Genomic DNA, 14,925 nt, shown 5'->3' with positions numbered 1-14,925 from the left:
AGACTTTATCTAAAAAGAAAGAAAGGCAGACCCAACATGGACTGATGAAATGGCTCAGTAAAGGCACTGGCTTCTTGTCCGATGACCTGTCTTCAACCCCCGCACAAGAAGAGAATCCAATCCCAGAAGCTGTCCTCCAACCTCCACATGCATGTCTACACGAATAATTAAGTGTAACTCCAAAAAATTAGATGATAATTTACTAATGATGGAAACATGAATGAATGTGTTGTTTTTATTTAGTACCTCTAGTGAGATTGCCATTACACTGTTAAGTGGCAAAGCGTACAGATTAATCTTATCATCAAGCTTTCCTTGACTTCCTGGTCATTTGTGTAAGATTGGGTTTCTTCCTGAACTACTGAGTAGAACCTGCTAAAGTCATTAGGGACACATGCTTTTTCTATGGGAAGATTCTAAACTGTTGATTAATTCCTTTTCTTCTCTGTTTTTTTCTTTTTTCCCTTCCTTCTTCCCTCTCTCCCTCCCTCCCTCCCTTTTTTTTCTTCCTGATAAGGTCTTACTCTTTAGCCCAGGCTGCCCTGGAATTTACTTTGTAGCCAAGGCTAAGCTTGAACTCATGATCATCCCCTCCTCACCTTCCTGAGTGCTGGAATTACAGACATGAGCTACTCTTGCTTGATTCGGTATCTTCAGAGGTATGAAATTTCTTTTTTCCTTAGGTCAACATTATTTTAGGACTTAACTCCTTCCAGTCATTTTTCTAAACATATTGGTAATTACCAAAAATCTGTCCCCCCTCCAAGTATTCTCATAGCTCTATGTTGAATGTTCTTACTCTGTCTTTCACACGCCTCCTCGTCTTCCATCTTGTTCCCTTACTAGCTGCAGTCCAGTTAAATTTCGGCATGTGTGTCACCTCAGCCATGTCTACTGAGCTGCTGAACACATCTTATTTTGCTATTTTAAATGTACATTTTAGAAAAGCCTGCAGCAAGAACAGCATGGGGAAACCCAGAAACATTCCCTCTTTATTCACGAACAAAACAAGCATGTCTGCCTGTTGGGGGCTGTGGACCCCCAGACCCTGAATTTCTTGTAAACAACTTGTTCTCCTGTGTTTGCAGCTGCCCTGAGCACGAGACCCCCCAGGAGTTCCTGATGGCAAGGGAGGGGTTTCTGGTGGGTTTGGCTGTGGCATGGCTATCAGTTAAGGATCCCTATATAAGCTGGAACGCAATAAAGGGGGGCATTCTTGTTTCAAAGATGACCCGTGTCTCTTGTCTGTGTGTCGTTGTGTGTTTAAATCTCCAGGCCCTTGCCTAAGACTTGTGAACTGCCTTGTACACGTAGTAGCCCGGTCAGTACATCTGTCTTCCCCACTTTTAGTCTCGGGCACTGGGGGGCCTGCCGCTGCTGTGAGGCGAGGGGAAGGAGTGACTGGAAAGACAGGCATTGCACTATCTTCAAAAGACATGGCTGGGTGAGAAGCAACCCTCTGGAATCTAACATTTAGCAAAGCTGTAGCCCCAGTAAACAGTTGGAAATAACAAGTTCATTAAGACACTTAATGCTGGTATTGATAAATACCAAACACCAAGAGTAAACAGAACAAATGCCTTGCATGGGGCTAACAGCAAAAATGATGAAATTAGCCAGGCAAGGGGAGTCACACCTGCAATCCCATCACAAGAAAGCCGAGGCAGGAGAATTTCCATGAGGTCAATGCTAACTTGGATTACAAGGTGAGTTCCAGGCCAGCTTGAACTACATAGCATGAGACTTTGTTTCAAAGATAAAATAAAATAAAATGTTATTGAGAGTCATTAACTGGAGAGGTGACTCAGAGATCATGAGTTTACGCCAAGGACCAGAGAGCAGTCTCCAGCATCCATGTGAGATGACTCACAACCTCCTGTGACTCTACCTCCAGGAGAGCCAATGCCTGTCCTCTTCTGGCCTCCATGGGCAATCATAATCCATACACCACAGGCACACACACACAGAGACACACAGACACACACACAGACACAGAGACATGCACAGACACACACAGATACACACAGAGAGAGACACACAGACACACAGACACAGAGACACACACAGACACACACACAGAGACACACAGACACAAAGACAGACACACACACACACAGACACACATTCAGACACACAATTTTAAAACAATGAAGTTATGTGGTAAAAGAGAACCTAAACATCAGCTTCTCATTGTTCCGTACATTCGTGCTGTTCCAGACAAAATGCCTGTGTGTATCGCGCATGTGCATGCATACATGAAGGAGCAAACTGGCAGGAAACTGCCATGCCAGATGCTAAGCTCTTCATAAGCTTCTGTAATTAAAAGTGTGGTGCTGGAGTGAAGGCAGACAAAGCATTCACGGATGAAGCAGAGTCCAGGAACACCCACACCAGGGAATCCAGTTCTCGGTAGGCTGGACACTCAGAAATGCAGAGAAAGGACACGCTTCTAATACACGGCACTGGGTAGCTGGTTTTCTGTATGGGAAAAATCAGGCACCTGCTTCATGTTATACATGAACCCAGCTCAGAATGGCTTAGAAAAAAGGCACGTGAATGGGGATGCTGTAGAACAGCTGGGAACAATACAATAGGCTCGTGAGTTCAGGGAGGGAAGCTTCATAGGCTATGAACAACACTGTACGTAAGGGACTGGAGACGTGGCTCAGAGGCTAAGAGCACGTGCTCCTCTGGCAAAGGAGCTGGGTTCAGTTCCCAGCACCCTCATTGGAGGGCTCGCATTTGGGAATTCCCATTCCAGGGAATCTTATGTCTTCTTGCTTCCAAGGGCACCTGGAAATCTATGGCATGGAAACCAAGAAATTCTGCACATAAAAATACATCACAAAGAAAATGGGAGAACAAGCTACAGACAGAGAGGCGACATTTGTGACAAATGAATAGTATACAGGATATTTAAAGAATTCTTCCTCCATATGAGAGAAAGTAGGGGGAAATTGGCCAAATTTGAACAGGTACTTCACAGGAAAGAGGACATATGTAAGTCCTGGTCTCTGGCCTCCATCTTTGGAGGCCCCGCTCCTGTCTGGGCCACCTGAGAGCGCAGAAATCCCATTAAACCTGGATATCCTTTAATTCGGCTTGTTGTGATTTGGCTTGATTGGGATTTTTGCATCAGCAGAGAGCTCGTGTTAGGAAATATTCCTAACAACATAAATCGCCAGTAAATGCTCAAAAAGACACTCAGTCTATTAAGTTTTCAGGGAATGTAAATAATAACAATAACAATAAACAAACACAACCATAGTGAGGGTTTGCGACATAGCTTGGTTGATAAAGGGCCTGAGTTTCATGCCCAGACCCGTGTCTGAAAAGAGTTAGGCATGGCGGCACATGCTTGTAAGCCCAGGGATGGAGCTCACAGGCCAGCTAGCAGAGCCTGCTCGGTAAATTCTGGGCCAGTGAAAAATCCTGCCTCAAGACATGAGGGGTGGGGTGGGGCCGGAGAAATGACTTAGTGGTTAAGAATACTTGCTGCTCTGGCAAAAAGACCCAGGTTCAGTCCCCAGCACTGAGGTACTTGGTGTGCTCTTCTGGCCTTCTCAGGTGCTGGGCACAAACCTGACTGTCAATCACGGAGGCCTTTGGGACATTAAAGAACCAAACTAAAACAAATAGTGAGGACTCCTATCCTTTCTCAACACCAATTCATTAATTCATCACTCAGCTGACTTCATCATCAATCCAGCGTCCATTATTGATCATTTCCTTGGTGCTAGGCCCTAGCTGGGCATCTCAGACATAAAGAAGAATGACTTATGATTCCGTCTTTGGGAAACTGTTGGGGTCACGGAGCCGCTGAATGGAAACTGGGGCTTAAATTCGGGTTCTCGACTGCCTGACTGGGGGTCTTTCCCTTGGTTAGTTAAACAAACAACTCAGCTAGACCTTTGAAGAGGTGTGCTGTTATATGTTATCTCATAATTTTACATGTTTTATTTGTTATGTTTGGTTTCTGACTAACTTAGAATTTACTATGGAGCTCAAGCTGGCTTCAAACATGTTGGAATCCTCCTGCCTCAGCCTCCTGCGTGCTGAGATTACAGTTGTGAATGACCTTGCGTGGCTTAGAATTTCCTTTAATTTTCCAATTCACTTTTTTTAAGGAAAAGTTTCCAGACTTTTTTTCCTTCCTTCAGTATTTCCAGAAACAGGAATCTAATCCTGCATTTTTAGGTCAAGTCTCACTATTTAGGTCCTGGAACTCAATATGTAGCCCAGGCTGGCCTTGAATTTACAGAAATCCACTGCCTCTGCATCCCGCGTACGGTATTAAAGGTGTGTGCCACTAGGCCTGGCTTTATCCGTGAACACTTTAAATGAATCATTAGAGGAACAGGGACCGAGGTGGAAAAGTTTTGGCTGACTTTCCTGAACTGTTTCTGTTTATTCGTTTTGCTCGAGAGTTCTAAAGATCAAACCCAGGGCGCTGTGCACACTAGGCAGACACCCCAGCGGCACACGGGCCTGGCCTGGAGTATGCTCAGACGCCTTGGAGACACAGGGACTAGTGGGTCTACATCTCCCGTGCTCATGAGAACAGGTCCTAGAGTGTTCTTGGACATCTACCCCAGCACCAAGTAGTCATGTCCAGCTTCTTTCTCTAGGCAGGCTGTATGCATTCTCCTCCGAGTGGTGTGTGTAACCCGCCTAGCCTGATATTCTGTATGGCAGGCATTGTCTTGCCCATTTAAACCTCAGTGGTGACAAAGCATATTTTTATTGCTCACAGTTAATCAGCCCATCTTTGAAAGGCTCTAGGTAAGTGGTTCTCAACCTATGGGTCATGACCCCTTTGGGGGAGTCAAATGACCTTTCCACAGGGGTCACCTAAGACCATGGGAAAACGATTCAATTAGTATTATTCAATTACAATACAATTCATAACAGTAGCAAAATTACAGTTATGAAACTAGCAATGAAAATAATTTGTGGTCGGGGTCACCACCACGACAGGAGGAACTGTATTAGAAGGTCAGAGACTTAGGAAGGTTGAGAACCACTGCTCTAAGCCCTGAGCACTACGGTTAGTAGGATCCAATCACATCATCTGAAACTCATTGAAAGTTAGGGTGTGACTCTTAGAATTAGTCCTCCTGAAGAGATGAGGAACCTGAATCCCAGTTCTCCAGCCAAAGCAGCAGCCCGAGATTATCTGTTCCTTTTTCTTTCATATGGGTTATGATGTAGCTTGTCTCCTGACTCAGCAAACTTCTCGAGCTGTGTGTGAGGATTTCGTAAAAATGCAGATCCCTTAGGTCTTGGGTGAATCCCTGAATGAATGCTGTCTTCCCAGCTATTCCAGAAGTCCATGCGCTGGGGCCAGTGTTTGAGGAAAGAGGGTCCTAGCTCACCCATAATACAACAGGAGCTCACCAGCCCCTACTGCAGACGAGGGAACAACAGAACAGATACTGTCTTCAAGGAGCAGTAAGTGCACAAGGTAGAGTATCAGACGATACAATGACAGTTCTACCCTGGAAACTTAGTGGGCACCTTTATTCAGTCAGGGGACCAAGGTTTCATGGATATTATGGCTGAATCTAAAGTGTCCACTGTAAGCCAAAGTGTTTGAACACATGGTTCCCATGCTGGTGGTGCTGTTTTGGAAGATGGTAGAACCTTTAGGAGGGAGAGCTTTGAGAGAGGAAGTGAGTCCATGGGGGTGGACCTTGAGATTTCATAGCCCAATCCCATTTCCTGTTCACTTTGCTTCCTGACTGTGGAAACAATGTAACCAGCCACCTCTGGCTCCACCATGATGGTCTGCATTTCCTCAAACTGTGTGCCAAATAAATCCACCCTCCCTTCAGTAGCTTCTGGTCAAATATTTGATCACAACAACAAGGAATGTGATCAGTTCAATGAGGAAGAAATTATAACTAGACGTGATTCCTCAGTGTCCTCAAGCTTTGTCTCCTCAGATGACTTTATTTCAAAACAGAACAAAGAAAAGGAAGAGAAAGGGGAATGAGAGAGATACTTCTAATTTAAGGAAGCAAAAGATGATCCCCCAAAGCACTTATCTAGACCCATGTCACTTGCCTTTCTTCAAGCTTAGTGGAGGGAGACGGGGCAGGGTGGTCCTCCTCTGGAATGGGAAACTTGGCCTGCAGCCTAAAGAACTGCCCATCATTTCCACAAGTATAAAACGTAAGTGTATAAGGGTACCCAGGGACATGGAGCTTGGGTAGGAAGATTAAAAATTGGAAGCTACCCTGGGCTGCATTCAGCCTTCAGGGCCAACCTGGACTACACAGCAAGGCCCTGACTTTAAAAATGGCTAACTGGGGTTGGAGAGGTGGCTCAGTAGTTAAGATCATGGTTTGCTCTTCCAGAAGACTGGAGTTCCATTCCCAGCACCCACCCAGCAGTTCACAACTGTCTGTCATCCCAGCCCCAGAGGAACTGAGGGCAGGGCATGCACACAGTGCACACACGGACATGCTGACAAAACACCCATACAATTTTTTTAATTAAAAAAAACCCTCCAACTAACTAAACAGAATTAGGACAGAGGAGAATGCCTATGGCAAAATATAACTGAACTATGACCGGTAGAAGGAAAAGGAAAGGAGGCACTGGGGATGTTCATTCGGTCGGAAGAGAGCACAGAGCCTTGGGTTAGCGCCGCAGATCTTAGCACCTGCGAGGTAAAGGCAGGAGCTTTGGAAGTTCAAGATCATCCTCTGTTACACAGTTTCAGGCCAGCCTAGGACACATGAAACACTGTCTTAAACTAACTAAATAATATAAAATTTATGAAAAGATAAAAGTGGAAATTATGCGTGATTGCTGTTCAAGGGAAGAGGCAGCCATACAGAGCCTCTAGGCTGGACAGCCAGCAACACGTCTGGCCTAAAGGCCCTGGTGTGCAGTGCAGAGAGGGACTGGCAGTGGCTGCTGCTGAAGGACAGACAGATGCTGGGAGGGTATCTTAACTCAGGAAAGGAATGCTCTTCCACTCACAAATCTGGTAAAGATGGGATAGAACCAGCGATCAAACCTGGAGCAACTAATTCCATCTTCCCCGAAGGAACCATTGAAAGGACTAGACTCCTTCCCACTGCAGGCTTTTCCTCCAGACAGTATTCTGCACAGCCTCACAGGGATCATAAGAGATAGCAGGGCAATGTCTGCTCTAGGCATCTATGCCCATGCCTGAAGGGCTGTAACAAGATACCTGTCAAGATTTCTTCTGGGGTTAGAGGTGTGGCTCAACAGTAAAACATATTAGAAGGTTCTAGGTTTGATCACTAGCACCGAAAAAACTGAAAATAAGAAAATATTTCTTCTAACATACTAATTGTGCCACACACACACACACACACACACACACACACTTTCCCCCTATATTCCTAGGATACTGCATGGATGAGAACTAAAACACCCCAAAAGGACAGTAGTGTATGTACTGTGTGATGGCAGATGAGATCATCGAGCTCAGAGCACACTTTGTCAAGTATTCCTCTTCCAATCCTTTGGGCGCATTCTCCAGCCCAGTAGTAAGAGGAGCATATTCTTCACCTAGTGATTCTGCCATTATAGTGTGGGGGTTGCAGGTGGGAACGTGTGTGTGTGTGTGTGTGTGTGTGTAGGGAAAAAAACCTGGCAAGGAAGTGGCCATAATGCACAGTACCTTTGGCAGTTCACTGTCAAGGATGTGCCGTGCACAGGCTCACTCAGCTTGCATTTGGGTCTGTACCAGTTAGTTTCTGTCAACTGGACACAAACTAGAGACACCTGAGAAGAAGGAGCCTCCATTGAGGAACTGCCTCCATCAGATTGTATGCATCAAATCTATGGGGACTTTTTCTTGATTAATGATTGACATGGGAAAGCCCAGCCCAGTGCCACCCCTGGGTTAGTGGTCCTGGATTGTATAGGAAAGTAGTTGGGCAAGCCAAAAATAAATAAATAAATAAATAGGGGTTGGGGATTTAGCTCAGTGGTAGAGCGCTTGCCTAGCAAGCGCAAGGCCCTGGGTTCGGTCCTCAGCTTCAGAAAAAAAAAAAAAAGACAAAAAATAAATAAATAATAAAATAAATCAAGTCAGTAAGCAGCATTTCTCCATGACTTCGATTTCTGCTTCCACGTTTCTGCCTTGAGTTCCTGCCCTGACTTCCCTCCGTGATGAACTGTTACCTGGAATGGTAAGATAAAAATGTACCCCCGGCCCTCACATACACTGGGTTGCTTTTGTTCAGCGTTTTATTACAGCAATAACTAGAGCTGGGCAGTGATGTTGGACACCTTGAATCCCAGCACTCAGAGGCAGAGGCAGGTGGATTTCTGTGAGTTGGAGGCCAGCCTGGTCTACAGAGAGTTCTAGGACAGTCGGAGCTGTCACACAGGGGAACTAGGACAGAGCCATCTTGATTTGCATAGCCTTTTGGGCGCTCTCTCAGGACAGCTCTTTTCAGAAAGGAGGGGCCGACTCGGTCACAGCACTCAGACCCTCCCTTGCCAGCTAATCCCACTGATACATTTTAGGAGGTCCCAGGGCCCCTTCCTAGCACACAGGCAGGATTAGTGAATAAAGAGCTGTGGTGTCACCTAAGCTGGTACTGTCACTTCCTGCAGGGTTCTTATATTTACAAATCCTTGTGGCACTCTGGAGCCAGGTAGGGAAGGAAACAGCCTTGAAGGGTATGGATTCTTGGAGTTATTAGGACCTCTCAGGTGATGCTGGTCATCTGATCTCTCAAACACTCTGGACTCTAGCAGCGGGGAAGTTCAGTGTGGAGTCTAGAACCCACGTGCTCTCTTCCAAGCCACCGTCTTTCCTCTTTCAATTCAACGGAACATTCACCCGGTCTTTTTTACCATGTCCCCCACAGCTGCACCAGGAAATACATCCTCAACAAGCATAACCCTCTACTAGCTGGGTTATCTTTCTGTGTTCCAGGCTTTAAGAGCAAGCCCCAGAAAAAGGCAAGCTTCTGTTTGAGGGTTCAGTCTCTTCGCATTTGTTTTGCAACAGTGGGGGAACCGCTTGAGGCCAGCCCACAGGCACCCTCCCAGTCCCCTCTCCTTTCCATCCCTGACACAGAATGAACGCCGCCGTCATGCTCCAAATCCTACTCCTGGGATCCAGCCAGACTTCAGCATCACTTTGTGCTTCCCTAAAACTAATGGTTTTGTTTGTTTTTGTTTGAAGAGCTATGCTCACGTCGTATACACGTGTGTGCCATGTTGAGGGGAAGAGGACAACCCGCATGAGTCAGCTCTCTCTACCACGTGGGTCCCAGGGACCGAACTCAGGTTGTTAGGCTTAGCAACAAGGACCCTTACCCGCTCAGCCGTCACACCAGACGCCCCCTTTCAAGTTAGATTTTGGTTTGTGTGAATGTACGGATGCTTGTGTAATGGCTCATGTGTGGAGATCAGAGGACAACTCTGGGGTGCTGGCTTTCTTCTTCGACTACCATGTGGGTCCCGGAAATCAAATTCGAGTTGTCGGGCAAGCTCCTTTACTCAGTGAGTCATCTTACTGGTCCCTTGTTTTGTTTAGAGACAGGTTTCCGGTGTCCTAGGCTGGTCTTAAACATGATAAGGACAGCCTTGAACTCCTGACCCTCCTATCTCTGCCTTCTGAGTACTGGAATTACTGAGATGCCATACCATGTTTTTAAGATGCAGAGCTCAGCAAAGCCTAGGCAGGGACTCTTTAACAAATGAGCTGTGTCCCAAGCCCAGAAACTGACATTTAAAAAAATACACAAAAGGATTTCAAGTGTAGCCAGAGGTAGGGTCCTTGCCTAGCCTGTACCTACCCTATGCTGATCCCATGCCTAGCCCTTGCCTAGTCCTTGCCTAGCCCTTGCCCTTGCCTTCCCCTCACACACTGACCCTGAGTTCCATCTTCAGCACAGCAGAGATAATAAGTGATCCTAGAAGCCGTACAAGGCAGAAAAAACTTTCTTCCCAGTATATCCATTAGATAGTCACACATTTTCACTGGATGAAGATTTTCCTTTTCTCCTGTGGTAAGGTGGGTTTGGGTCTTCTAACCACACAGTGGCTGGGAGGCTCTGGGTCCATTCTGCCAAGTCTGAACCTTGGCCAAAACTCTGTCAGGAACAATGAGTGCTTGCTCCTTGGGATACTTCAAAGGGGCACATTCTCCCGAGTCACAGCAGCCTCTGTGCGCCCCTCTACAAGTTTACTCATGGACATTGTCTTAAGTGTGAAATTCATTCACGTTTAGGCCTTGAGAAACAAGAGTGCTGACTGGCTCAGTTAGTAAAGTGCTTGCCTAGCATGCACAAGAGTCTGAGTCCAGCCTAGGCACAGGAGACCCTGTGTAGAAACAAGTGAAGAGGTAGGAGGCAAATCCTAAACCAGCCCCATGCCCATCAAGACACCAGTTAGGCGCTAACAAGGTCTACTTGCTACCACACTGACTCTCTTAATTTCTCCTGATTGAGCCCAGGGAATTAGGAGGAAGACAAGCGGTCGGGAGGTTCTCAAATGGATGCACACTCATTGAGCTTTGCCCACTGGGCACAAGCCTGCCTGATGCACAGATACTTCCATCCTCAGAAGATGGCTCTGTTACACCCCTTCCATGTATCCAGGGCCTCTGGAGCCTCTGGGCTCCTTCAACAAATCAACGTTCCATGAGTGGCCTTAGATGCCAGGTACTTAATTTAAAGCAGGAGAGGAGGGCGAGAGGGAAGAGGGGAAGGGTGAGGAGCCGCTGCTGCCTTTGGAGGGACAGGGGCTGCAGAGGGGAACAGGTCACAGTTGCTGTCCTCACAATACTCATGGCCAGTGGCAGAAAGGACATCGACAGCATCAGCTTGTCCCAGTAACTCTGGTTGGATGATTGGGACCATAAGGACCGGAAGACACTCCCTCCCCATCCTTAAACACAGCGATAGGTCTTCCTTAAATATTCTTTGATGTGGCTGACAAAACTTTGCAGAGCCTGATCACAGGAAGGAAATGGAACTTATGAACAGAACCGTCACACAAGCTCAGACCAGAGTGCTAAGGAAGCCTTAAAGAGACAGCCTCTGTGTAACCATCATGGGTCCTTGACCATGGGTCCATCAGACCCAACATCCTGAGTTCGTTTTCTTCAGCTGGTCTTTTGACCTTGGGCAAGGAGCATTCCCTCTGCAGTTCTATAGAGGAGGGTGGAGGACTGGATTGGTGGTTTTTATTAGCAATAAACCCACACATTATCCAATTTTGTTTTACCTGGAACCCCAATGTATAAAGTAAGGGGGAGCTGTCCATATGGAACTAGAGCACCAAAACGCGAAGTCCCTCTGGGAACCCAGCTGGAAACTGCAGAGTGCTCACATCCTCTTGCAGAGCACCCCAAGGGCAGAAGGGAATCACCATTGATTTAGTGTTCTCCATGGTGTTGGGAACCCACATGGCACGTGTTAGCAAAACCTCTGCAACAGCGCTGTGCAGCTGATCAGCTTAGGAACCGAGATCTGGTGTACTCAGGGCTATGAACTGGGATCTGCTGGCAAGAGGCAGAACTGGATTTGAACCATGGATTTTCTTGATTCCAAACACAATATCCCAGCCCCACCCCCAGCTCCTTACCCTTTACCTCTGTAGAATATTGGGCTGAATCGATTATTTCCTTGCATCATAAATACAAATATATGTATAAACATATGAGAACAAGTTATATTCTTAAAGACTATAACTCCCCTAAATTATCATGAGATTTCCTTCTGAGGCAACGATGTAGCTGGTTTTCAGTTTGTTTACACCCGCTAATAGTCCATAAAGGGTATTGTTAATGTGAACCAGGAATTGTTGATTAAAATCGGTGCTAATAATTCATGCTGAGTTTATGTCATGGTTGAGGGACAAGATTGGAAGCATCCTTGACCTTTTCAAGTTGCTCCAAATCCCAGCAATCTTGGGTGCAGAGGATAGCAGTAGACCCGAGGGGCAACTTTCACAGTCATTTAAGCCATTGGGTGTCTCAGTTCTTCAGAGTGTGGATTTTCAGGAGGTAACATCACGGTGTTGTTGCAACCCCTCCCAACACTGCACATCTTTTCTAAACTCCCTCTCCCCCCGTTGCCTCTTCTGTGGGGGATGCTGAGAAAACCACAGTGGTGGCATGCTGCTGTTTGAGGACCTATAGAGAAAGCCCACCAGGCCAGGAAATAAGCGCCAGCGCTCCACCCAAAGGTCCCCCAGAGGCCACTAGCAATTCAAATATCACAAGACTTCAGGAAAGAAAATACCACGGAAGGCAAGACAAGCTTTAGTCAGGCACGAGGCGTGGCAAGGCGTGTCAGTGGCTTCTCTGTATTATTGATGCCAGTGGTGCCACAGAAATCAAAATATTTCACATACCCCCTGAAGGTACAGAGGAAACCTCCAGCAGTCAGCGACAGCTGTTGGGGAGACCCGAGTGGGCTCACTTGCTGGACTTTGGGCGGAAAGAATAGTGGCTGGAAGACAATGGCTAGGACTTTAAAGAAAGCCACCCTGGACTGCCCTGAAATATCAGTCAAGAAGCAAAGAAGAGAAGTGTGCCGAGACGTGGGAGGTGGTACCGCGCTGTCAAAGAGGGTTAATAGCCCCTCTTTCTCAGACAAAGAAAATGCTGGGCACGTGGTCCTCACCCAGACCTCCCCAGACCCATATCAGTCCCAGGTCCCCTGAGTAGGAGGTAAATCAATCGTCCTGATCCAGGTAGGAAAGGTGGGAGGCGAGAAAACAACACAAGTCCCCATCACACCTCCCCAAGGACTTCATACAGGCCTCACCCCAGATGACTCTGCTCTCCCGCACCGTCTGGGAGGTGTCACTGCCACCGCCCTTTGGTGATGGTTGTGGGGTGGTGGGCTGCTGCCTGTCACTAGGAAATTTCCTGTGCATTCCTAGAGGTGTCTTTCCCTGTCTCTTAAACCCCTGCAAAGGAGAGCAGACAAGAGGGACGAAGACTTCTACTCCAAGATGCATACTAGTTTATTTGCCACCTGCCTTTGCCTCTGTCTATTTGAGAAACCTAAAAAGGAGTATCTTCTTCACTCCATTGAGCGCCCCACTCCCTTCTGGCTACTCATCTCCGCAATGACCCCTCCAGGCAGCACCTCTTGCTTGTCTGTCTGTCATTTTCACCTGACAAAGCACGGCGGCAGATGAGACCAGGGCATTTCTCCCAAAGGAGAGAGACGCGCGGGCATCCACTCCTAGCCCCTGTAAATCCGCCCCACCCGTAATGGAACAAAGCAACAGAGGCAAGGCGAGACGCGCATCGCCCAACTCGGGCGACTCCACCAGTGTGCGGGGACCCACGCCCCGGTCCCCATGCAAGGCGCCGCCTGCGCCCGCGGCTACCCTTGGGCCAGTAGCACCGCGCGTCCTACGCCTCCTCACACACCCCGCGTCCCCAAGCAGCTACTGTACCTGCTAAATTTAGCGACCGCCGGGTATTAATAGCTCTAGCGACCCGGGGTTGGTGGCTCGCAGGGGCGCGCGGCCCTAAAGGGACCTGGGGAACCGGGAGGGAAGGGGAGAAGAGACGTAGAAGAGGCCACTTACACCACCAGCCTGGAGATGATCCACGACACCATGGCGGGCGGGCGGGCGGGCGCGGCCCGGGCTGCTGAGCTGCGGGCAGTGCTGCGCTCCCGGCACGTCTGTCTGTCCGAGCACCGCTGCCGCTGCCAGACTGAGCGGCCCGCTCGGCCCGGCCCCGCGCTCGCGCGTCGGCGCAGCCGCGGCACGTTCCGCCTGCTGCCCCAGCCCCCCGGGGCTCCGCGGGCCCTCGGCGATTGGGCAGCTAGCGGTGAGGGCACCCGCGCGGCCCGCCCCTGCTCTGTTCGTCCCAGCCCTAGGGCTGCAGCCAGGGCGGGTCCTCCTGCACCCTTGGTGGTGTGCGTGGAACCTTGCCTCGCAGTGGCCCAGTGGGCTGGGCCTCGGAACCCCCGGGGAGGGCTGCCCCACCCTCAGTACTAGGTAGGGAAACTGAGGTCAGGTTCTGGACTTTGAAATCTTGCCTACACCTGTCTAGACGAGATTCTGTCATTCTTCACTTAGATCATGCCCTAGCCTCAGGAGAAACATGACATCTTCAACTTCCCCTTAAGTCACCATTACAGCATCTCAGCAAGTGTCTGCCTGCTGACAGTTCTAGTGTCCCTACACAATCTGTACCCTGTCTGCAACCCTATCACCATTCACCACTTGTCCCTTTAGTTCTTTTTCCTGCAGATACCTTATGTCTCTCTCATTTACTTGTGTGCGTGCGTGCATGCGTGTGAGCGTGCGTGTGCATGAATGCATGCATCACCACACATATGTGGGCGTCAAAGGACAACATGCAGTAATCAGTTCTATGTGGGTCCTAGGAATCAGATTTGGGTTATCAGGCATGGCAGCAGGCACCTTAACCAGGGGAGCTGTCTCGCAGACCCGCGCCTTGGATTTTTCTGTGTACATACATATATACATCTGTCTTGACTTGTTCATCTTCAAGCCTCAGCAGATGGGCTATGAGAGCCGAACGTTGTCTATATTATTGCCCAGATGCATTTGCAGAACCTCATGGTGTCTTGGGCAGAATGGAAACTGTATTCAGTATAAACACTTTCATGCATTTAAAAATTTCTGCATCATAAAGGATTTATCTTGATAACTGAATTTTATGGCCTCCCTTCCTTCAATATCACTGGAAAGCCTTAGTCCTTTATCCTTTGGCTTTGCTGCTACCTTCCTCCAATAGCTTAGGGCCCAGTGACGTGCTCTTTGCTGGTATTCATTGTGTAAAATTCAGTGCACAATATGAGAAATTCTGTAGAGACCTAGCTTGCAGCCTTCTCTAAAGGAACTCTGTCCAAGATGGCTTCCTGCAGAGGCAAGGTGACTTTGGACTTGAGCTGAAAGATGCTGGAAATCCAGTGCTTTCAAATG

General features: G+C 48.0%; 1 protein-coding gene across 2 annotated transcripts in view; it reads right to left on the bottom strand.

Annotated features, from left to right (window-relative positions):
- Reep1 (receptor accessory protein 1) overlaps positions 1-13,947 on the bottom strand; it is a 100,329-nt gene extending 86,382 nt beyond the window's left edge. For both annotated transcript variants that reach the window (XM_041641371.1, XM_041641364.1), the window contains exon 1: positions 13,555-13,947. In XM_041641371.1, the coding sequence (XP_041497305.1) occupies positions 13,555-13,586 (32 nt within the window). In that variant the 5' untranslated portion in view covers positions 13,587-13,947. The remainder of the gene's footprint in view (positions 1-13,554) is intronic.
- Between the last annotated feature and the right edge of the window lie 978 nt (positions 13,948-14,925).

The sequence above is a fragment of the Microtus oregoni genome, unplaced genomic scaffold (assembly GCF_018167655.1).
Source record: "Microtus oregoni isolate MIOR12 unplaced genomic scaffold, Mior012 000002F_ref0000024, whole genome shotgun sequence".
NCBI lineage: Eukaryota > Metazoa > Chordata > Mammalia > Rodentia > Cricetidae > Microtus > Microtus oregoni.
Note: the sequence above shows the minus strand (reverse complement) of the source record. Positions and strands in the feature narration are given on the sequence as shown.